This window comes from Ptychodera flava, chromosome 7, assembly GCF_041260155.1.
Source record: "Ptychodera flava strain L36383 chromosome 7, AS_Pfla_20210202, whole genome shotgun sequence".
NCBI lineage: Eukaryota > Metazoa > Hemichordata > Enteropneusta > Ptychoderidae > Ptychodera > Ptychodera flava.
In genome coordinates this window covers 19003679-19027675 of record NC_091934.1, presented here as the reverse complement: position 1 = coordinate 19027675, position 23997 = coordinate 19003679, and the positions used below count along the sequence as shown (strand labels likewise).

Sequence of the window (23997 nt, the reverse complement as noted above, 5' to 3'; positions counted from 1 at the left end):
GTTGTCTGTTAAGTGGATATTTGCATAGTGATGAGTGGTACTGGCACATGATAGTCTTTTAGTATGTGATTTCTCTCACGCCCCGCCTTGTATATCCGCTCTCACAGCTGTAACACCGATAGGCATGCCAGCGCTGTGTTGTGTTATAGAAGTAGAACATTGAGTCAAAATAGCAAGCAGCAATAATTTTTCTGATTCACGGGTAAAAGCAAGGAATTAAGGTTGCGTGCGCCTCGAAAGTGAACAGCTTAAACTTTTGCTCAAACTTTCCTTAAGAATTATTTCAACCATTCTCTTTCAAAATCAAGAATAAAAATCGGGGGTCACCTCTCAAACTTTGGTACTAGAGAAACAAATTACCCAAGATTTATCAATATTTGAAATTCAAAATGGCCGCCATCCCTCTGGTAACTCTATGGAGAAAAATTAAATTTCTGATTTTTGAAAGATGATGAAAAGTTTTCTTACACCAAAAGCTTTAAAATGGATCTCCATAAGTGGTAGATCAGAAAAGAAATGTAAAAGTTTGAGAGTCCGAATATCTGTCAATGAGGCGCATTTCTACCTTAAGCACCCGTGCTAACGCCAGCATTCCCGTGACCTTTTCACACGTGCGTGTGTGTGATCATTATCAAGGGATGCTGCCTCATGCAAGACTCTCCCTTCATCTGATCACGTTTCATCTTATACATTTCTCATCTCTTATTTTTTCTCACTCATCCTCCCAAAGGGCCTGCTGGACGCATTGATGAAGACACAACTCGTGGTCCGTATCCCTGTCAAACAAAACAATTCCCTAGTTACCAAGTCTTCCATACCCGTGGGCTTTCAGAACGCGTGAAACTCAGGACTTTTAGCTCGGCAAGGAGTGGCGTGTTTCGCATGTCTTTAGGTCAACCAAGGCAGAAATACCTACGAAGCTGGTTAATTTCTGTGCTAAAAGTCACCTCTTAACTAGAATTGACAAATGTCAGCCTGATCTGTGTAGAACATCTTCCATTTATATACAAAGCATTAGGACCTACTTTATCCTTGGAAATTGTAGAATAGATTTGGATTCAAAGGTTGAAAAAAAACCACAGTCAATATATTGAATAGTACATGTGATTCCAGTATTACTTTTTTCTCCTTTTTGCAATATTTTTCAGTATCTTGTTTATCTTTTCATAGTTCTTCTGTCAATTTATTCTTGTGTCATTGCATAGTTTTTTCTAATATTAAGCAGACTGTCGTTTTCCAATACAATGACATTATCTAAGACAAAATTAATTCATGAAGTCTTGAGTTTTGCATTTTATGAAAGCCCACTTTTGGAAAGCTTTCTCACTATCTATTCATATTCAGTAATACCTCTTCCCAATATACATTTATGTAATTTATCTTATTATTGAATTAATTAATTTATGCATGCAACTTTATATTTGCCCTAGGTGAGGATGTTCCCTTTTTTTCTGTCTATTTTGTAAACATGGTTTGTCAGGTTTGGACTCGTCAAAGATTATCATGTAACCATGGCAATGCTTGTTTATTTCCCAACTACTCTACCCATTAGTTGAGTAAAGATGAACACCTACCAACACACAGTAACTGCTCCATGTGATGTGTCTATCACTGCATGTGATTGGCTAGTGACACTGACCATCTGTATATGTAAATTACCCCCTCCCCCCATGTCAGTCACATGTTTGTCATGTGGTGTCCATGTGATTGTCATGTGTGGTAACAGGACTAAAAAGACAACTCTCAAACTCTCAATTGCAGCAGTACACAGAGAACTTTTTAGGGCTTAGTGGGAGTGATTTCGTAGTAAGTGTCCTGTAAACTACTTTATCCATCGTCTTGGCAGTCCCCCCTCCCCATCGTTGTATTGCATCTGCACACTCAGTGAAGCTGGCCCAATTTCTGTGAAAGTAAACCGAAGTACTGTGTCAGCCATGCACTGTCATGCCAGCAGTGGTTTAATTCACAGAAATGGACTAGAAACATTGGCGGCAGATGCATTTATTAATATAAATAACATCAACTTCTTTCCGTTTTGTTTCATCTTATTCAGTGGTGTATAGGTCGTTTATCGTTCATTGGCATAACAATATAATAATTTGTTTTCTACAACTTTCTGTTGCAATTGAGAGTGTGTTGGTATTTACTAAATGTTGCATGTGCTCTCGTATGTAATTTCAACATTTGCCTCTAAGTTTCCTAGCTGGCTAGTCGGTGTCATATCTCTTAAAATTCTGTATCAGTAACAGACTTGTCGTTCTGGTTGCCAGGTGCAAGCTGCTGTATACTGCCCCCTAGAGTTCTCAGACATGTCCCCGAAGCAGCATTTGAAGATCACCAAGGCGGGACTCTACGAGGGTTCCATATGGGTCAGCAGCGGGGAGCAGAAACGCTCCATCCTCAGTATTGTGTCATTCCATCCGCCCACTCCGCATGTAGTGGAGTCGTTCCCGGCTGGCGAAGCTCTCGTCTCCTGCATAGAGTATGTTCCGGGAGTCAGCAAACTCGCCAAAACTCGCAAGCAGTCAGAGTCAGACTTCTGCCTGCCAGAGGCAACGATGTGGGTCGGCACAGAGACAGGGAGGTAAGAGTTTTTCAAAACGTGACTACAGTAATCACAATATTATGATGCGGTAAATAAGCATTTATAGCTGTACTAAATTTTCTTGCCCTTTCACCTTGTCACACATTCTTTTTCCCGAATTATTGTAAAAAAACTGCTCTAATTTTCCTGTTCTATTTTATTGTACTGGTGTGTCATGTGATGTTTCATATTCAGAATAGGATTATGCAATGGGGTCAAGAAGAGGTAAAGTAGTACGGCAGGTTACCTGGGCAAAGTCAGAAACCATGGGCAGATATCTCAGCAAGTTGTTCTTGCATACTGTATAGGTTAAAGGTCAGAGCGAAGGTCATAGGTCACTAACCTTAGTATCTCATTTCAGGATTACTGTGTTCAACTGTGAGGACCAGGAGAGGAAGTGTGTGTTCACGTTCAAAGTATCACCTTCAGCAGTTACGTCGTTGAAATTTCTGTCCAATAGAATGTTTGTCGGGCTTCATGATGGAACCCTGGTTGTGTTCAAGAGAATGAAAGGTAGATGGTTTCGTTTGTTACTTTAAGTCGTTTCTTGTAAATATGTTAGAGTACGGTGCTACCGTTGTATCCATTTCTATTGATAGCAGTCATTCCCTATTCGTTAAGTTCCCACCAAATATGACCAATTCCTGAAATGCTAAAAATTGTCAAAATAAAGCAAAAATATTTATCTTTAATTTTGCACTAATTCTGTAAAATATTCTTAGCCTTCACTACAGAAAGTTAAGTATCCAATTTTTTTCCATTTTTTGAGCCAAATTCCGAAGTCTTTTTTTCACCTGCAGAAATATGTTGAGTACTGGGTACTCTTTCACTGCTATGGTTTAGCCCAAACCCATGGTTATGAATGGTGATTGTGGCGTACTTTACAGGGAATCGGGGGTGAACAGGTTCAAGGAGAGGCTCTTATGGAGATTCAGAAAACCTCCAAATCGAATTCAGTGATTGATAAAAACTTCCCCTCAATATCATTTTCTTTGGTGGATCCCCAAGTTGTAAAAATGACTTTCTCGACATTATCAACCATAAAATGAACATCCTGATTTCTTTCAAAGATGGCGTTTGGTTGTTGGAGGAACCACATGTGTCACTCCTGACCACGGCGCCGGTGCTGTCATTACTGCCGGTCGCCGGCTGCATGTGGTGTGCCAGTGGTAATGGCGTCTTCATCCTCAACGCCAACACCGTACAGAGACAGGTGAGTGTATTCACCCAATTTGATCTGTGTGCAGATTTCCAGTGGTGCCTGGATGGACATATTCTAATGCATTTCAAAATTCAAAAATTGCAAATTTAATTTCGTGTTTTTTCCCTTCCAATAGGATATTGACAAGTGATGTTTTTTCAATTCGACTGCTTAAGAAATTTGTATGAGAATATTTCACAGCTTGTACCAGAGCCAGAAAGGACTGACAACATATTTTTTGAATTTCTGATCAGATCATAGACCAAAATATTCAGGAAATTGTAGAGTTTCCCCATGCCATTTGATTTGTAAAAACCTTACCTGTATAATTAAGTGAATTTGGAAGGTATAAATACAGAAAACGATCTATGCACAAGATGAGAGAAATATTGTCAAGATTGTCAGAATGACAAGACAATCTCTCTCTTTCTCTTCAGGCAAGTTTTGTCGTACACAATGACCGCAGGGTGTGTGTGCAGTTTATGGTGAGGGCTGGGGTGGGTGTCTGGGTATCCATGAAGAATAAAGCCACTATTAGACTCTTCCACACGGAAACACAGCAGTATCTCCAAGAGATCAATATAGCTGCTCCCATTGGCAGAATGTTCCAAGGTAAGTGGATGTCCCACTGAGGTGGTTTGCCTTGTGAAAAAGATGTTATGGTCATTTGTTAGTGTAGTGATGGCGCCCTCTCTGTGTGTCTTGATGAATGGATGGATAGATAGATACAAACACCCTTTTGACAATTTTTGAATCCCGGAGTAAACTCTAGACAAACGTCAATGGATAGGTAAATGGATCGATGGGATGGAGCAGTGGATGGGAGATAAAACAGATGGCGGATTGATGGATAGATTGATGGCCATCATGGATAGATGGATAACTGGACTGATGGAGGGCTGAATAATAATTAAGTCGATAGATACGAAATCAGTGTCATCATGGTCTGTAGTGTTGAATAACTTGGTTGTGATACACCACTCAGTGTACAATAGTAAAAATTGTTCTGTTATGTGTTGATATAACCTTCATATTGAGTATGGAGGATTTTACAAATAAGTAAATTGAAATGGGGATGGTGACATATGTTTTCATTTACTCCAAGGGGTACATGTTGTGTTTTAAGTTTTGAATGTTTCATCTGGTTACATTCTGTGCTTTACCATTATTTTTTCAGGACTTGAGAGCCGGACAAAGTCTTTCTTTCATGCCAGACACGTCTCTGTGACATCCATGCTGGCCTGTCAAGGTTCCCTGTGGGTGGGCACCAGCGTTGGGGCACTGCTTGATCTGCCAATCCCGCAGCTAGAGGGCGTCCCACTCATCAATGGCCCGGCTCGGGTGGCCTACCATACTCATGTCGGTCCGGTCAAGTTCCTGGTGGCCACCCAGAGGAAGAAGCTGCCCGGTTGGCAGTTTGTGCGGCCAGACTTGCTGCGGTCTGAGGACCTGGACACTTTCAGCTTGACCAGCGAGGAAGGGATTGACATCACTCAAGACACCAGCACTGCAGCCACTGTTGCCATGGCCACCAAGCCGCAGAATTATATGGCGTTCACGTTTGCGGATGAGGAGGACAGCACCTACCAACAAACAGCTGAAGAAGACGACCAGAAGGACTCTGTGTTTCTCGAGTCCGGCGAGTCAGATTCCCTCAATCTTCCCAAATCACCACGAAAGAGCAAACAGAGGGACACTGTTGGACCGCCAATGCTCGTTGTTTCTGGCGGCGAGGGACACTGGTATCTGAAAGGAGACGACAAAGAAAGGAAGAACAAAGAACCAATGCTGATAACGTGGCAAGTGGCGTAAAAGTGGTTGTGTCATCAGGCATGAGCAACATTAGAAATATAGTCTGTCATGTTTGATGTTAAACAAAAGACATGACAAATTCCAAATTGGACGTTTTGTAGCCGACAGGCTTATTCAGAATCAGACAAAATGCTGTACATCACGCTCCGTGTTCGTGTAATATGTTTGATGTACAACGTAAAGTCCAGAATTTTATGTGAAACCTAGCCTTGTTGAAAGTCACAAAGGGGACAGCCTTCCTCGCAAAGCAGCTCACACAAACATCATGTAGCATACTGTAATGTGTAGCATTCTATGTAGAAATGCGTAGCTTTTAATGGACAGATAGTAAATTAACGTGGTCACAATTTTCATCTGCCAAAAACTCCTTCAAAGACACTCATAATATGTGATGGATATGTTATGCATTGGACATAACAATGATACATAGCTGTAAAATATTTTATTCTGGAAAGTTTTATTTCCAAAGGTTCATCCAAAAAATCTGGTAATTTTTCTATTGGATGATGTACATGTTTACTGCTTGTGTCTGTGTCAACGCATGGCAGTGTCCTTTGAAATAGCATCCACTTAATGTGGAAGTATGCCTGGCAGTGTAAAGTCAGCTGTATTTTCTGACACCACAGCAAAATCTAACTTTGCTGACAACTTTTAAACTCTTTTGTTTTGTGTGTAAATTAGGAATGAAATTCACATGGCAGCATGCAGTGTTGTAATATGAAACACAAATGTACATTTCAGATCAAAGTCATGAAATTTGCACTGGCAGTACATACAACGTGGTTATGAATTTTGTCTTTTCCCCAACAGGGTACAAATTAATCTGATTGAGTCGGATAAGAGGCAAGCAAATAGAGTTGGTTGTAAAGGGCTTTTACACAGGTTCCTTTTTTTTTAGAATTTCATCAATTGGACTTAATTTTAATCACGTCATTCCAAAATGTACATCATTGAATTATTTTAAACCTTTGGCATGAATTTTTTTAAGTCTTGAAATTTAATACGCCAAATAGAGCAATCTGTGCACCAAAGTGTCACCCCTCCTGCATTAAACATGTGGTACAACTGTATCGTTTTCAGTGGATCTGTAACACTTTAACATGAGGAGTAGGGAGGGAAGCATGGTTTAGATGTATCACATTCATTGCCGGACAGTTTTCAATAGTGTCGCAGAAAATCACAAAGCGCATGTGGTCAGTCGCTGCCTTCCCGAAAATGAACCAGCTGGGCTCAGAGTCTACAGGAGTGGTTCACTTTGTTTGAACGCTTCCGCCATCATGGTTTGACCCAAACCCATTGTTTGGCCTACCAGTAAACCTATTGTGCTTAATGGTGGACTGACCCATTTTATTGGTAGGGGAGAACAGGTCAAGGGAAACTACATGTGTGTCACACTTTGAATATAAGTGTCTACAATCTGTAGTTTTACATCATAGAATGGGTAATTTATTTTACTTCCGTGAAAAAAATAGCAACAGTAGTAGTTCCAACAAGGCTGAAAAGGATAAAATCTCAACTAAAAAAATGATGGAAGGTAGTATATGCCGCAAGAGTGAAAGACTTGAACTTTTGCTCAAACTCTCCTAAAAGAAACTTTCGATCATTCTGCCATCAGGGTTCACCGTGCAAAGTTTGGTACAAGAGAAATAAATAACCAAAAATTATCGATATTTGCAATTCAAAATGGCCACCATCCCTGTGTTAAACTCTATGGGGAAAAACAAAATTTTGGACTTTTGAAAATGAAGAATGTGAAAAGATTTCTTACTCAAAGGACTTCAAAATGAGCCCCCACAAGTAGTAGATCAACAAAGAATTGTAAAAATTGGAAAGTCCAAACATCTGAGGTGCATTCGCGAAGGGAACCGTATATCAGCTTGATTGTGGGTGATTATATCTATGATTACATTCTACTTTTTGTGATGTGAGAACTCCCATCTTTCCAGTGTGTAATCTTGAATATTCAAGCATCATGAATTCCTGTCACGTACAAAATTTTTGCAATTGAAAAATTTGAGGGCTGACAGAAACTTCGAATTCCTAGTGTAGCTCAATGAAACAGAATTTACACATTAAGAAAATTTAAAACGCTCATATCCCAGCAACTGACGGCCATGTTATTAACTTCAATTGTGAGTGTGTGAATTTTCTGTCATTGATTATCTATTTAGTTTCATGCCTGCCATTTTTAACATTGTTTTGCAAAGTCATTCTGTGCTTTCTTATGCGGCGCTTGAATGAAGTATTTTTGCTTCTTTACAGTACTTAGTGCAGAGCTCTCACTTCGTTCAGTAATAATGGTCAGAATTTATTCACAGAAACAAGTTTAAAAGAGCGCCATGTCAAAAGAACTATTAATCCTGTGCTGACAAACGCGACAATGATGTGTTTTATGTCGTGACTTCCTGTCTTCTTGGGAAAAAAAATTCAATTTTTATATTGTGATTTAACACAGGGAGTCCAAAACCAGAAGCTTTGAAATTGAGATAATGTAAATTCTAGGTGAGGTATGGGTCTCTTTGAACCAAATTAGGAAATGTTGATAAAAAGTGAAAAACTATACTCAAATTTAATGGATTTTAACCTTGAACCACATCATGAGTGTCTGATCTCAAATTTTAATTTTTGTGTTTTAACCTGTTGGAAAACGGGAACTCTCAACTTAGCAATTGTTAAAGTTGTGAACACATTGATGTACAATTTTAGTGTACTCAAACTCACAACTCCATAAGAATTTTTGCAGATTGTATTATTTTGAATTTTTATATCAAAACTGCCAAAGATCAACCTATGGAACAAATGCTAGCGTATTATATTGATTTTGCTATTTTCATACATAATTTTAAACAAGAGTAACCTTATTTTATTTCTTAAGTGAATATGTAAGATGTTAGCGCTGAGCAAGACACATTTTCCTGGTTTTTTCAATGCTACATGAAAATATGTACATGAAATATCATTAATCTCCGAGGGCCTTGAGAGGGCGCCCTCCACAACTTTCAAGTTTTTATGTTTATTTCTTTCAAATTTATTCATTTGGGAGGGAATTACCTTTTGAATAGAAATTCATTTACTTTTTCATCATACCAGTGTTCATATTTTTGACATTTTGGACTATATTTGTATATTTTGGTTCAGTTGTCTTTTTGAAACATGATATAAATGTGCTGATCATGAAATCGCTTTTCCTGTCGTAATTCACGACATTCTATGGGTTATCGGTCAAATACATTTACCGATTAGTACTCCTAGTAATAGACATGAAACTTCATCTCTAGCTGAATTTTTAAGAAATTGTCCAAGGATGGTAATTCATTTTTTTCAATAATGTCTGTTCCTTTATTTCTAAAACATATTTTTGGAACTTGTCGTCAGATTATCATGGTTTTTTTTAACTGCAAAAGTAGTAGCTCAAACATTTCTTTAAAACTCAGCATGTTATATTTCCTTGTTTGTGAAAAAATATCTCAAGGACATTAAACAAAGAATACGGACAAAACTATGACCTTTTGCAATCCAAATATCGCTTATGTTTTCAACATTCGGTTCTGTATGCTAAAAATTTATTCTTACAGATTTATATATGCCATTTTACATTTTCTTGATATCTGAAGGAATTTTTAAGATATTTCCTGTGAGAGTTTGACAAAAGTGTAAGATTTGTTTTCAAGGCTGTTGTTACTCCAAATGGGAGCAAATAGATAAACTTATGGCGTTTTATATTCCCGGTTTGAAGTCCTGAGTTGTGTGTTTTCTTACAGTCTTGTTATTCTTGATTCATGGTACAGCTTACACTGAAAGATCCATTGCTTGAGGGTACTTAGAGAGTTCTACAGAGAGCGCCCTAGAGCAAGGGATCTTTCAGTCTCTATGCGTCTTAGATATACTCTTTTGGCCTATGAATTTTTGAGGAACATCATCATCATCATAATTTTTTCATATTTTCAGAGATCACTCAAACCACTCCAAAATCACTCCAGATATATGATTTAGTATGTTTATCGCATAACGAAGGGAAGAGTCATATTTTTCATTCAGCATCGTGTCTGAACGGCACAAGGAGCTGCTTGACACATGTTCATCAATCATCTGTTCATACTTCTCTGTCACAATGGAGACGAAGGAATAAGTTCTGTTCTGATTCGTTGTGGGAAAACGATGATATTCCTGCTCAGTGACACAAGACATACAATCTCAAATCATGCAACTTGAAAAGTAATTGATATTCAGAGAAAAGTACACAACATACATGAGGGATGTTCATGAAGAGGTCCAGTGATTTATTTGGATTCCTATTTTGCAAATGTTACCATTCTACAACAAGAAAAAGCTAGTCTTACTGATTATCTCAGAAATTAACAGCTCTAAGTCTATCATCAGAGTATGATCCGAGACACTAGTAGATTTAGTTAGTAAATAGTATCAGAAAGACTGCCATATGCAGATCTCAGCGTGGATTAAATCTCTGCTCGTTGATATTAAAATACTCATAGCCGTGGAAACCAATAACTTTGGTAATCAATTACAAGTGTTCTGCAACATAAAAGTACCAGTTTGTTTGTTTTTTAGCTACTATAGACTATAGTCTATAGAAGCTATTGGGATGGGTATCCGTCCGGCGTCCGTCGTCAGTCTGTATGTATGTATGTATGTATGTATGTATGTATGTCCGTTTGTGAGGCGTCCGTCCACTCAAATATCTTGAGAACCGCAGTACTTACTGATTTGATATTTGTTGTGTAGATGAAAAATACGATTTTGAGAAACTATTTTTTTTAATTTTTTGATATTGTTGAAAATAGGCAAATTAATGCCAAAAAAGGTGTTTTTGGTAAAAAATCTTCTTCTTCATAACCGCTGGTCAGACAGCTTTGTTATTTGGTATACAGGTCCCTAGGGGTAACCCAACTGAGACTTGTTCAAATTGTGATGAAATATGCAAATCTGTATTTTTAAGGAATTTTTTTGTCATTTTTGGTCAAAATTTGACTTACATTGTATGTAATTCTTGTACTGTATAAACCCTATCAATTCACCCAGAAAAAAATAATTAATATGATTTTAAATAATTGAATTAATTAGGAATCATCAAAGCCAAAATAATTTTAGTGTAGAATTATCAGAAAGTTCAACTTTTTTTGACAGTTCATAGTGAAATGCTTACCATCTTGGAGGATTAAACATGTAAAGGCAACTTTCCTGAATCCCAACTTTGACATATTCTGAACCGTCATTTATTGTGCCCTGTATGTTATCTAAAGAAATTGCTCAAAATAGTCAATAGAGATAGAGATAGAGAAAGTTCTAATTTCCATTTATGGTTGACTTGGTAAGGATAAAATAAAATTACTTTTTGAGGAAAAAAAAAAGTGGTCAATTAAAAGAGTGGTGAAAGTGATAGAGTTTTTATGGTAAAGCTGGGCTGTATAAAGATTCCTCATGTGCTATTTATAGCAATTATGCAATCTGTGTAAACAGTGCAATGAAAGTGTAACATGATTCCTTATAATGCTTTTGATGACCTTGAACTTCTTAAGTTTCAAACCTTTGTCTCTTCAGTGTGCTTTCTCTGAGTATGTACAGTCTCAACTTATTAAACAGAACTCACAATGTTAATCAAAGATATCCACCTTCTTCATCAATACATGTGTCACAAAAGGTTATTCTCTACATAACTCAACAGAGCTCTGTCAACTGTTGAGTTGCTTGTTCTTTCAAAACCGCTGGTCAGACAGCTTTAATATTTAGTTTACTTGTCCGTAGGATGACCTTAGTGAGATAATTTCATACAGTCAGGAAATACTTAATTTTGTATCCATGTCTATAGTAGCTTCAGGGACTTTGGCCCTATGTTTGTAAAAATTATTTAATTGTGGTGTTTTTGCAAATCTGTGTGACGTTTTGAAACCTCAACAAGTTGATACTGTCACAAAATACAGCAATAAAAGGGAGGGCATCGAATGGCTTTGATGGGTAGAGTCGTAAAGTGACTGCAAGATTTACAAAGTAACAGAGGGTCTTGGTCACATGGTGTAAGGTAGACCTCACATTTGCCACACAGAGTAGTTACATCTACTAGTATTCAAATGATTTTTATGAGGAGCAAGTTCGTCACATAAATGTTTAAATTTTGACAAGCTTTTAAGCTCAATTTAAAGTCAATTTTTGATGTATTTTTTATATGCATTTTATGTTTGACATTTTGTTTAATATCATTTACCCCATATGTTTACTGCTCTACTTAACACCCACAATATGCAAATTTCAGTTAGGCTATATATGATGTTTGTATAAAGAAAACAAAATAAGTGCTTTGTAAGTCAACCAACCAGAGACTAGTTTACATCAGCTATTTTGTCACAAGCTACAGAGTTGGCCAATCCGAGATGTGTTTACCTGTACAATTTTCATCACAAACTCCACTTGGTATCTTTTGACAAGTATACTGTACATCTGTTATACATACTGTAAGGTCCCAAGCAGAATAGTGTCCACAAGATAATACCACCCCAAAGCTCCTTTCCAACGTCAGATTTTGGAAAAAGCAGCCCTAAAGTCTTTTCAATGCATTTCTGTCAGTATTCTTATGTATCTTGTAAATAACCAAGAATATTAGACCATCAAAATTGTCAAACATATTTTTGTAAATTAACTGGAACGTCTATTTCCTTCAAGAATGTGCGCTTTTTCTTTTGATCTGTATATCATTTATGTTAACATATCCTTTGATCAACTCCTTTTCTTATCAGTCTTGGAAGAATTTCTGTTTCCAAGATCGTCATCAGAAAAAAAAACGCAAGAGAGATCTGTCCATGCTTAGGTTGTGGTGCCTTGTAAAAATAAATGTACCAAGTCCAGAAATAAACTTTCCATGAAACAAAGAGAGTTTGTGAAACTTGAACGATTGGCTAAATTATATGTCTGTGGGGAGTGCATATTAACAGTGTTGCAGCCCTTGTGACAATGTCCCAAAACGGAACCCGGTGTCCCGCATTCTCACGTACTGTTGGTTGCCTTGGGCGCAACAAGTAGTCAACTGTGTGCAATGGGTGCAGTCTGCAAGTAATACCTCTTACTGACGATGACCTTTGTTTTGCATGATATTTTGAGGCTAATATATTTACGTACTTTTGGAACAATGATTAAAAGTAATTAAAATGCTGCTGCACTAGAGTATATTAACTTGCTTGTAGTCTGACTGAGCTCTAATTGGAGGTAGATACGGTATACTGCTACAATGGGAACTGACATTCAGGCAAGGCGACGGGATCCTTGTAGCTCGAATTTTGTTTTTGAAGCTAAGTTTTCATAAAATAATACAAAATTTGATCCATGACTGATGCATGTTGTCCCCAAAATGTGCAAAATGTCCCAAAAAGTAAATGGGAATGGGACACAGTGTCCCCAGGTTTAAAATTCCAGGCTGCAACACTATTAACTTGCTGTTGGAATCCTACAGTGTGGATTCAGAATTCAAGAACATTCATAGATGGACAGGAAAGGAGTTTATTGTGAGAGAGAAGGAATTGATGTGTATTCCAGCCTCCTCCAGAGAAGCAAGGCGTATCTATGGCAACAATTAGTAAGAGAACATGTAAAGTAAGAATGCATCCTGAATTATGTAATCTTAGATGTATGTACAGATCCTTGAGAAATATTGCAAAAATCATTAACTCACACTAAGAAATTAAACTATAATATCATGGATACAGGATGTGCATTTCATATATGTAAATGATACATTCCATTTTCTTTGGACCAGTTCTGTGCACACCTATCCATACCTGGTCAGGTAATGGCCAGATGCTATGTTGATGGAAATTTTAAGCAATCATCTGAGTGACGTCACCAAACTGCTCTACATATGCAAAAGTGACCCAACTTTTCATGTTCAGAAGCGAAAACATAAGAAATTGTCATATTTAAATTATTTTTAGTCAAAAGTATAGAAGGTTAAATAAATGCATCAGCTCGCCCAAAAATAATCACTTTTAGGGTCTCAGCTTTCAATTAGCCCAAGCTCTATATTTCTATTTACTCGGGGATACATGCACCCTAAGGGAAAACAAGTAACCATTTTGGGGAAACTGAGCGAGGTACTCGTCAAGAGTGAAAAGCTGACTGCAAAATTTCTGTGAACTTAAAAAAAGCTAGCTCTAACAAAAACACTTGAAAAATGAAGGTCAAGATATTGTCTGTCCGATAGGTTTCTAAAAACACGATTGGAACTAATTTGTGATAATTGGAAGGTGAAGTAATGTCGATTTAATCTACAAACGTTATCTCATCTGCTTTTCTTTTACATTACAAACGTGATTTTATGAGTAATTTGCGATATTGTAACATTCAGCTGTATGGCACCTAACACTTTTGAGAAATTTGCAAAATATGAAAATCCAATTATCCCAAATTAGTTCCAATTGTGTAAAAATGTCTTTACCGACATAGAAATGTATTAAATAAAAGTAGTACACATCTGTATATCTAAGTTCGGGCAGAGGGTAATTCGTAAAGTGAGACGTCAATTGATCAGGGGTGTGGTGACCTTTGATGAAAAAAATAAACGCGTTTTAGTCACCATACATTCATTAGACCCGAGGAATTGCCTCCCTAGCTCCAATACAAAAAAACATAATCACGTGGTTGGCATTGCTAGGTCTATTGATTCTCAGGCTAAATGACAAGGAACGCGATGTTGGTATTAAATGTTTTCATTCAAACACGATTCGAACTAATTTTGGATAATTGGATATTTTAATTGTTCGACTTCATCAAAAGTGATAGGTGCCATAGCTGAAAGTAGAGATATTACAAATTACTGATAAAAATAAGTAAATTGCAAAAAGGAAAATTAGATGAGCTTACATTTGCTGATTAAACCAACATCAATACGATATCTAATTACCCCAAATTAGTTCCAATCGTGTTCTGATGTACATTTTAACATAATAACAGAAAACTGTAATATTAGTTGATAACAATTCTAATGACTTTGTTGAGCATGAACCATAAAGAACTTATCTTCGACGTCATATCAAAGGGATGAAAACGTGCCACAATTCGAATATTGAAAGGTCAACTAACTATATTACTTGTCAAAACAAATGACAATAGATGAATGAGATAGTCAATATAATCTAAAACGACTTCATCTTTGCTTAAATTTTGTTTCTCTTGATTGGTTTTTAGCTTCTTTAGGTAAAAATATGCAAACGATTTACTACCAACATCTGACATTTTAAACATGATACCATATTTGTCTACGACTTTAATGTTAAAGTTTGAGTCCAAACTTCAGGATAACGTACACCTCTGAAGCTTTACTATTATGAATGTCTACGAGTATTTAAACAACCGAATAGGAAACTTTAAATGCAATTCTGAAGTCTAAATGGTCATTTTTATTACTTTACCAAAAGTGGGACACAACATAATGAGAGATAACTAGCCGAAACATCAAAAATATTGTGTTCATAACTTGTGGCAAATTTTGTACGTCTTAACTGTGCATTCTAGGTATAACTTCACAGGTTGATCATTCTATTTTGAACGAATAATTTGTCTGTTAAGCTGAGACTTGTTTCAAAACTTAGAGCTTTGAATTTTTCAAACATTTAATAAAGTTAATAGCAGCAACTGTAACTACCGTAACCAGATTGAAATGTGGTCCCACAAATGAATTTACGTCACTGCTATCAGATAAACACTGACTAAACTTCCTTATCAACGATTACGATTTGGAAACCTTAATAAAACTTTAAAACATCAGAAACAAGCTCCATTCATATAGCAGCTTCTTCGTCACAAATTATTTATAATATGTCTGAATCACAACACTGAAGGTACAAGCAAGTGATATCTTTACCTCTTGAAAACGATATAAATTCATGCCACATATAACACTGTAGTATTCCTACAAACTGCTGAGAATTACACCACTCAAAAATTGGAACATTGATGAGGATTGCATCCAGCTTGACACTAGAGAATTCGGTTTTCTAGGTGTATATCGAACTAACACTTACACCAATCTTATCAATAGGTAAAAATTACAAACTACCTCAAAAGAGGGATAAAACTGCAGCAAGTGTAAATGAATACAGTAAAAAATTTGCCGACTAGCGGGAAATACAATACTCGCTCTCCTTTGCAAGTGTTTTATTTCCCGCTGGTCGGTTAGTATTTTACCGTATTCTTTATTTTAACGAGTATTGTATTTCCCGCTAGTCGGCCAATTTTTTACTGTTATCAACAGGTATTCCTGTGTATCAACATAAGCACTTCGTCAATTGTGCAGTAGCTATTCCATTTCGATACTTGTCGTGAACGTTGTCAGATGATTGCACAGGCAAACAGTTGATGTCATGTTCGATGCTGGTGATACCTAGGGAAAAGAACAGGACTTATTGACTTTGCAATGTTGAAATGTTCGATTAAATATAATTTCTTGAAATGTGTCACACGTTCTTTATCAGACTAGTGTAGACACTCGTGGGAGAAATGATACGAAAATGTTTTGATGTAAGAGCAAAACCAGTACTTGTGTGCGTTGCATGTATTTTCATTTACAAAGTACGTTACATTTTAACATGGATATCTGTAAATTCAGGAAATATTCATTTTGAAACAGTTAAGGCATTGTTATAATGTAGTTTAATCTTTACCTTGCAACCGTCATTCTTCCAGGTACCAGATTCTTCATTCTGATAACTACAAGTCACGTGCTTGATACTCACAGCGAAATTGAGATCTTGCTCTACAATAAAAACAAGACATTTATCAAGCGGCCTATGTTTTTCAACACATTATAAAAATAACATTAACATTGTGTCATGCACTTTTCTTTTGTTTTATCAAACCTCATAAACATTCTACATCGACTTTGCTAAAAAAAGTCAAGTAGAAAACTGACAAATTCATAAATCACATAAGAAATATAATCGTTATGCGCTTCCTGGGTTATTACATATCTCCTTTTGTTTTATACCTTTAGGAAAACATATTTTAACAGTGCAATTCATCAGCACTTTTGTTTTACTCAGCCAAAACGCGTTACTTTTATGATAAAACTATTCAAACATCGAAATTGAAAATACCGAAATGCCGCATTACTCAAACTGTTACATGTAGACTTTCATGTTAAGCAGCGTTTACACCCTTTCAAATCCTGAATTACTGAGTATTTTTTCTCGGTAAGTACTTTTGCCTGGTGAAATTTTCAGACACAAGACTTTTCAGCTATTTTCTGTTTTATGTTCATACTTATTGTATCTCTGTATGTATTAAACTATGTCATGAGGTGCGCGCTCCCCATACCCCCTCTCTCTTACACACACACACACACACACACACACACACACACACACACACACACACACACACACACACACACACACACAAGAAATAAGAGACATTGAACTGGGCCACTTACTCGATGGCAGTGTGAACGTCAAGTAATACCCTCCTGTCACAAAAACAACGTGCTCTGGGATAAAAATACTAGAATCGCCATCACCAAACTGGACATCAACAGAAAACCGGTAACCACTGTAGTTGCTGGAATACTCAACCACGTCATCGAAGATATAGGCAGTAGCATTTCCAGACATTGGGTGTGAACTTTCCAAATGGATAATAACTGCGTGGAACAAGTGTGTGATCTGTGAAAAATAACATAAGAATAACAGTTTTGAAATTCCAATTGTCCCTGTATTGCTAAAAAGTTATTTATAGTACAATGACTACATAATTACGCATCGTTCAACTCGAACTATTGATTAAGATGTATTTCAATGTGATACATTCATGTGATGCGTGCGGTAAGTGTGTGGTCCGTATGATATGCAAAAAAGGATGCACACGTTTTTGCGCAAGGCACAGCTAGAGCGTTAACTTAATGAGAGACAAACGTAATTTAGTACATCAGCGTGCACCGCTTATCTGGTACGGTAAGATCCAATACTCTAGGCTTTCCTTCGGACAGTAATTGTTCAAAAACATCTTATAGGCTTGCTTGTCCTACGTTATTCCTCATTCATTCTTCCAAGGGGAATAGTCATCATATTGTCCTCCAAAACATGTCTGTCTCCAGTAATAACTTACGCTAGAAGCGAGAAGCAATGTATGGCCTGAAAGCGACGTTTCGGTATATGTGGCGTAATGAGATGCATGGTATTTGAATCCTATTGTCTGACTTTTTGTTTGAAGCGACTGGCATGTCACTCGTAAGTTGCTTGAAACACTGACTGTTCTTGCGGCAACAGATGAAGAGGTTGCTACGAGATTTTTGAGTAACAGCGTGGTGTCGCAGTGAAGCTAAGGCTAGTTTGAGTAACCTCGCCTTGCTTGTAGCTTAAGCCAAGTATAGATAATCCCTTGAAAATCATATTTAGACATCATTCCACCAACAGTCTTGCGGAATAACTATAGAACGGCAATAGAATTGGAAATTATCTTTGTTTACTCATGAAACTGCCAGATTAATTAAATTCTTTATTTTGCATCAATGCGGAATTTTTAAAGGTGTGTGGGTAAGTAGTTTAAGAGCAAGCCCGGGAAATTACACTTGTGTAAGTCTTATATGGCCTTTAATCAAAGCACAGACATTTTTTTCCATATATAGGTAATATCAGGTCTTTGCATTTATTCAGCATCCCTTTCGGGGGATATTTTTTAAAATCCGTATTAATATATTGCACCATCATATAGCCTGGGAATTTACTGTCAAGTGTAAAGTATTGAATCAGCTTGTGACCAATGGTTTTTACCAGTGTACATGATAATGAAAGCTGTCACGGGCATTAATAAATGTTCGCTCAAGACTAGGTTGACAAAAAGTAGACGATTGAACTTACATTTACTTGAAATCTGAAGTGGGTGACATCATCCAATTTAAGGTACACGCCTTCTAACAGGACAAGTGTTTCCTGTGCTTGGGAATCGCAGGCAAATATGATAGCGATATCTTCTTTTGTGCCATTAACTGAGTGTTGAAAATGCAAAGCTTTGTCATTTGAACTCTATTACTACCTTTCGAAGGAATTGTATTAACTAATTCTCCATTTTTGATTGCCAGATGTCAGACTACTTTAAAAAGTGCAAAAACTTTACTAGCTTATTGAACAACCCCATTATAGAGGTGGACAAGTTAGCCCAGCGGCTCTGACTACTGACGTCTTCACTAGGTGAATAGATGCCGTATGAGTGTAAGCTCGAATGGAGGTAGTTCTTCTGAAGCCAAGTTTAGTCAAATGTCCATTGCTTTCAATAAGCTGGTATGTGATGTACAAAAATGCATTCTAGTGCTTCGTAAACATAACAGCACGTAACAGAAAATTGGAACAACTTAACTTGGTTTACTGTACAACTGCTATTTGGAAGGATAAATTAAGCCGACTATTATGTTTACTCTAAGCGAATCGGTGCCATACAGTTTTTATTATAGCAAGTATGTATTGGATTTAACTGCACTAGTCTTATAGAAGATCTCAGGCCAGCAAAAGACATTCTGGTTTTGATATCGGATCTATCACTATCAGGAATGATAGCAGATAATTCTATATATGCATAGTAAATACGAATGTCTAATTAGAAGCAGTGCTAGATACTGCGGTAATATTATTTTACCTTTTATTTCATTTAATTCTGCGTCAGTAAGTGACATACTCAGTATGTCATATTCATTAGCCTTATCACCATGAGGAAACGATCTTCTAACCAACCGTTTAATCTGTCATGAATGAAATAAGAGTTGAATGTGTCAGCAATTCAAATGCTCACTAAGTTGGCGTGATAAAAAAATCGATCCATAACATGTTTTGCCTTTGGAATTCAAAAATTTTGGAAACTTAAAAAAGGTAATCCAGTGTATTTGCTCTCCTTATACTAGGAAACCGTTTAATATTGAGAGAAGACAACTATAAAGAGATAATCCAACAAAACGTCACTGTGTATATGTGTAAACATATCCCCTTGTCTAAGTTTTAATCGTAGTATCGGTCAGAATTACAGACCTTCAGTTTTACTCACACACTAGACCAGTGTGTGCAGACAATAAAGTAAAAATTCCCCTCACCAAGAAATTTGTAATGCTTTTACTCCCATATCTCTGTTCCTCATAAATGAACATGAGCGTCAACTTACAATTCTGCCGATCGGCTGCTGAGACGTCCAGTTAGAGAAAAGTGTGTCCACTGGTGGAATGCTAAATCCATGTCCATCTCCCATGTCTATTGAAGTGTTGGTGAGTTCCTGTATAGAGTCAGAGTCCAAGTTCAAAAGAATTGAAGGGGTTTCCAACACCACAGGGCCGCTACCTGGTTCGGTGTTGCGTAGAACAAACGTTGCCAGGTCATCTGTTGTCTTCAGCAATGATTTTGTCAGCAAATCCACGTCGCCATTGTTTTGGCCATTTTCAGCCGGCATGTTGCTAATAACCTCTATCGCTTCATCCATTGACTGGAGTATGTCTGCTGGGTCGAGCAAATCAATATATGATTCTGGTTTATTCAGCTGGAAAACTTGATATGAATACACCAGATACATATATTAATTGGTGAGGAAAAACTTGAGAAGTGGACATGTTTGATACATGTAAGTGGCATAATAACGATGATAATTTCACTGTAGGAGTATGAACAAGGAGGATGCAAATATTTGAATTAGCAATTAGCTTCTTAATACCTGATTCATTTATATTCTCATGAAACTACTTTGCCATGAATATTTTACAAGCGAACTATAGTTAGAAAATTCCAAAACAAAATTGCAAAAGCATTTCATTTCATTTCATTTTATTTCCTTTTCCAGGCACACTTGTTTACTCATTATGCATAGATACACCAATTTCACAGTTATGTTGAAATCTGCAAAAATGAAAAAAATTCTAAAATTTCATTGGAAAGCGTCCTTGCCAGTGGTTGCCTACCAATTTAACTTTCATCTTAAAATCAAGTGCATTGATTGATGTTATTGAAATATAGATCTTGATTTCAAATTATCTAAAAGTTCTTTGGAATAGTTTATGCGCATTCGATTAATATCGCTTCGGGAGATTTTATCTTTGAAATTTATGTTGCTTTCAAATTATCTAGAAATTCTTTTGTAAAACAGTTTGTTGGTGCAGTTAAGAACTGGGCGAATTTAAAGAAAACCATCACGTTACAGTATTAGACTTATCCACCATTTAACAAAAGCTCTAATACATTGTTGAACGTACTGATCATCTTGATGATGACACTGACTGGTTAGAATCTTTCTTGCGAAGAGATAATGTGCGATTGTATGGCATAGCGGAAGAACCAGGAGAGAATTTCGACAAATGCAAGATCAAGAGAAATAAAGAAAGCCTAGAAGATATGATTGAAGACCCACATTCAAGTATCTGTAATTGTATTGATAAATTGGGGGATGCGTTTATGTTTGCAGCTGAAAAATGTAATATGGTCAACAAAGTGTCTTCAACAGTCACAGTGGCAAATTATTGTAAACAGCCTCCTTAGTTCGATGAAGAATGCAGTTAGTTAAAGAATAAGAAGTATCATTTATTGAGAAATTTCAGAAGCATTTTGTACTGTAATAAGATGCAAGTAAAGATTTTAAAATGTTTGTCGCAACAAAAAGCGAATTTATATACTGAAAAAGATCAAATAGGCGACACTCGCCTTCTAAGACACAAAGCAGTCCCGGGATATTTTCAAGTGTAATTGGGTATGTCTATTTTTGTCCCCTTTATAAAATAAACCAAAGTAAATTTTTCTCATATTTTTGCGAAAATGTTGAGAAAAAACTGTAGCCAATGAAATGTGATGTCCATTTGGTCCAAAATTATCAAAAAATTACAGAAAAATTGGTAAAATTTTCACTAAAATTTTGGTGAGAGAAAATTACAGCGCTCAGAGGGTTAATCATTTTAGAAATTTGCTAACAAATGATACATCAGAAGATGATGATATTTTCCTCAGAGGCGACTTGGGTGGTTTTTTAGACTTTGTTGATAGTATTTCTGGTAATTCTGAAGTAGATTAGAATATCTTAAATCGCCTCATTTTCCATGACGAGATTTTCAAGGCGTCTGGAAAACGTAAACATGGTAAAACCAGACAGTCTTTAAGGTGAATTCTTAAAGTCTACAAGTCATTTCCTGGTACCATATTTACATGTTTTGTTTAACAGACTTCTTGATTCTTGAATATTTTCCCGAGGATTGGTCAAAAGCTATCACCATTCCTCTCCACAGAAGGGACCTATTAAGCTACAGAGGTATATCCTTATTAAGTATCCTCAGTATAAAGTTTTCACAATACTTTTGAGCAGTCGTCTGTTTTGGGGCGGATGCGCTTGGAGTTATTGACGAATCACAGGCTGGTTTGGGTCGTGGCTATTCAAATAAGGACAACATATTTATTCTACAGTCAATTATTTAGAAGTATTTGTCACGAGAACGTAGCAAATTTTACTGCGCACTTGTCGATTTTTATAAGGCTTTTTACATCTTTAGACGCCAAAGACTTTGGTATATTCTTTTGAAAGGTGGAGTGAAAGGGAAAATGTTTATAATATTATATGAAATTAATTCCGATGTCAAGTCATGTGTACGAACTAAAAATTGTTCAACATATTACTGATGCCCTATTGGCGTTCTTCAATGTTGTATACTTAGCCTATTGTTGTTTTCATTTTATATTTACGAATTGACCCGTGAAATACACAGCAGCCAATATCGTTGTATACAACTATTTCCAGATTCGATAGAACTTTACCTACCTACCTACCTACCGACCTACCTAACTGCCTAATGCCCACCTACCTAACTGCCTACCTACCCCCCCCCCCCCACACACACACACGCACACACAAATGGAACATGAAACACGAGTAAAATAATTTGCTTCAAAGCACGATGCAACAGTTCTCAACTACGATTTACATACATACACTCCGGAACAAGGTGAAAGTAAATCAATAAATAAATAAATCAAACATTTCAGAAAATATATCACTGACCTTGCGCTAAGATTTTGCTTTCTTCTGCTGAAACATTTACGTTAATTAGTTCCTTGGTCGCATCAAATGTCCTAATAAACTTGTCTACAATCTATCATGAAAGAAAGGAGGAAAATCCCAGAGTTAGCATTTTTTTATCGAAAATTTTAAGTGATTGCGGTGTTTGTTGTAATGACAGCATCATATTGCATTCATTCACTTCCATGATTTGTACTTTGAAAGCAAGTGAACATCGATTCAGAAAAGAATTTACCTGAAATTCTGCATTTTTACTAACCTGGGATACGGACACATTGGTCTTCTTTCCATTTGAATCATCAAAGAAAGGTCTTGCCAAAGCTTCGTCCGTATCGTAGGATGCATTAATTAGGCAAAGGAAAACAAAGGTAATTTCTAAAATAAATAACTTTTGTCTGAAGTCAATCAGAAATTGCTTGAGGAATGGGGAAGCACTGTGGGTAAAAACGATTCCAGGTTGAACAAACAAAGTATGTACATTTCGCCGTAGCGAGTTAAAAATAAATAAATAAATAAATAAATAAATAAATAAATAAATAAATGAATATTCACAAAGTTCAATAGATACACATATAAATGTATAGAAAAATAGGTACATCGATAATATATAGATAGATGACACATACATACATACATACATACATACATACATACATACATACATACATACATACATAAGTAGTAAGGAATATTTGACCTCCAGGACAAAATAAGAATTTTACACCCATTTTATTCATTTATCTACATGGAGCGAAGGAAAATTTAACCATCCATGTAACTAAAGTGTGACCCTGACCTATATACGAACTCACGCATGCGCAACAGGGGTTTGACGCAGCAGTGCATTGTCCTGAACTAAGCGGGCCTGCTGAGCATGTTTATACACGTTTCGAAGGTGTACGGGAAATTCCGTGTGAGTCATCACCATCAAACTAGCCTATATAAAGGGACTTTTACACCCGTTGTCAGTCCGGCCGGGGAGTCTAGCTGATGTTGAACACGAAGTTCCTATCGATGCGAACTAACTTTCATATCCATTCAATCCATAATATCGTAGATATCGCTCCAGCGGCGGACTAAATCCTTCTTGTTTTTGAATTTCTAGCGCCTGATGAAATATGTTCTGAATAAGTTCTGACCCCGGAGCCTCCTCGTTCCGAAGGGTTGCGCCTTTTTCTTGTATTTGTGTAAGCAGCTGTTTATATTGAACATAATAATGTTTATATTTCTCTCGTCTCTTTGCTACACCAGTTTTCCCTTGTATCACATCAATAACAACACCTGGTATAGGAGTTAAGGCTAACAGTACCGGAACTGTCGGAATTGCTGCTATTACAGCAGAGCTTACAAGAATTCCCTTAGTAATATTGAGAGCCAT

At 36.7% G+C, this 23997-nt stretch overlaps 2 protein-coding genes across 4 annotated transcripts in view; one reads left to right on the top strand and one right to left on the bottom strand.

Moving 5' to 3' along the window:
* Positions 1 to 12480, top strand: part of LOC139136951 (rho guanine nucleotide exchange factor 10-like) — a 60977-nt gene extending 48497 nt beyond the window's left edge. For 2 of the 3 annotated variants that reach the window (XM_070704821.1, XM_070704820.1), the window contains exons 16-21: positions 731 to 766; positions 2271 to 2584; positions 2946 to 3097; positions 3655 to 3797; positions 4223 to 4397; positions 4963 to 12480. In XM_070704821.1, the coding sequence (XP_070560922.1) occupies positions 731 to 766; positions 2271 to 2584; positions 2946 to 3097; positions 3655 to 3797; positions 4223 to 4397; positions 4963 to 5597 (1455 nt within the window). In that variant the 3' untranslated portion in view covers positions 5598 to 12480. The remainder of the gene's footprint in view (positions 1 to 730; positions 767 to 2270; positions 2585 to 2945; positions 3098 to 3654; positions 3798 to 4222; positions 4398 to 4962) is intronic. The other variant, XM_070704822.1, reaches the window with a different exon arrangement.
* Positions 12481 to 14805: 2325 nt separating this feature from the next.
* The window catches only part of LOC139136950 (polycystin-1-like protein 2), a 31055-nt gene continuing 21863 nt past the window's right edge, over positions 14806 to 23997 (bottom strand). Inside the window, exons 5-12 of the mRNA XM_070704819.1 lie at positions 22879 to 22940; positions 22602 to 22692; positions 19740 to 20065; positions 19224 to 19326; positions 18452 to 18579; positions 17029 to 17257; positions 16262 to 16353; positions 14806 to 15981 (exon numbers count right to left, since the gene is read on the bottom strand). Of these exons, the coding sequence (XP_070560920.1) occupies positions 15898 to 15981; positions 16262 to 16353; positions 17029 to 17257; positions 18452 to 18579; positions 19224 to 19326; positions 19740 to 20065; positions 22602 to 22692; positions 22879 to 22940 (1115 nt within the window). The 3' untranslated portion in view covers positions 14806 to 15897. The remainder of the gene's footprint in view (positions 15982 to 16261; positions 16354 to 17028; positions 17258 to 18451; positions 18580 to 19223; positions 19327 to 19739; positions 20066 to 22601; positions 22693 to 22878; positions 22941 to 23997) is intronic.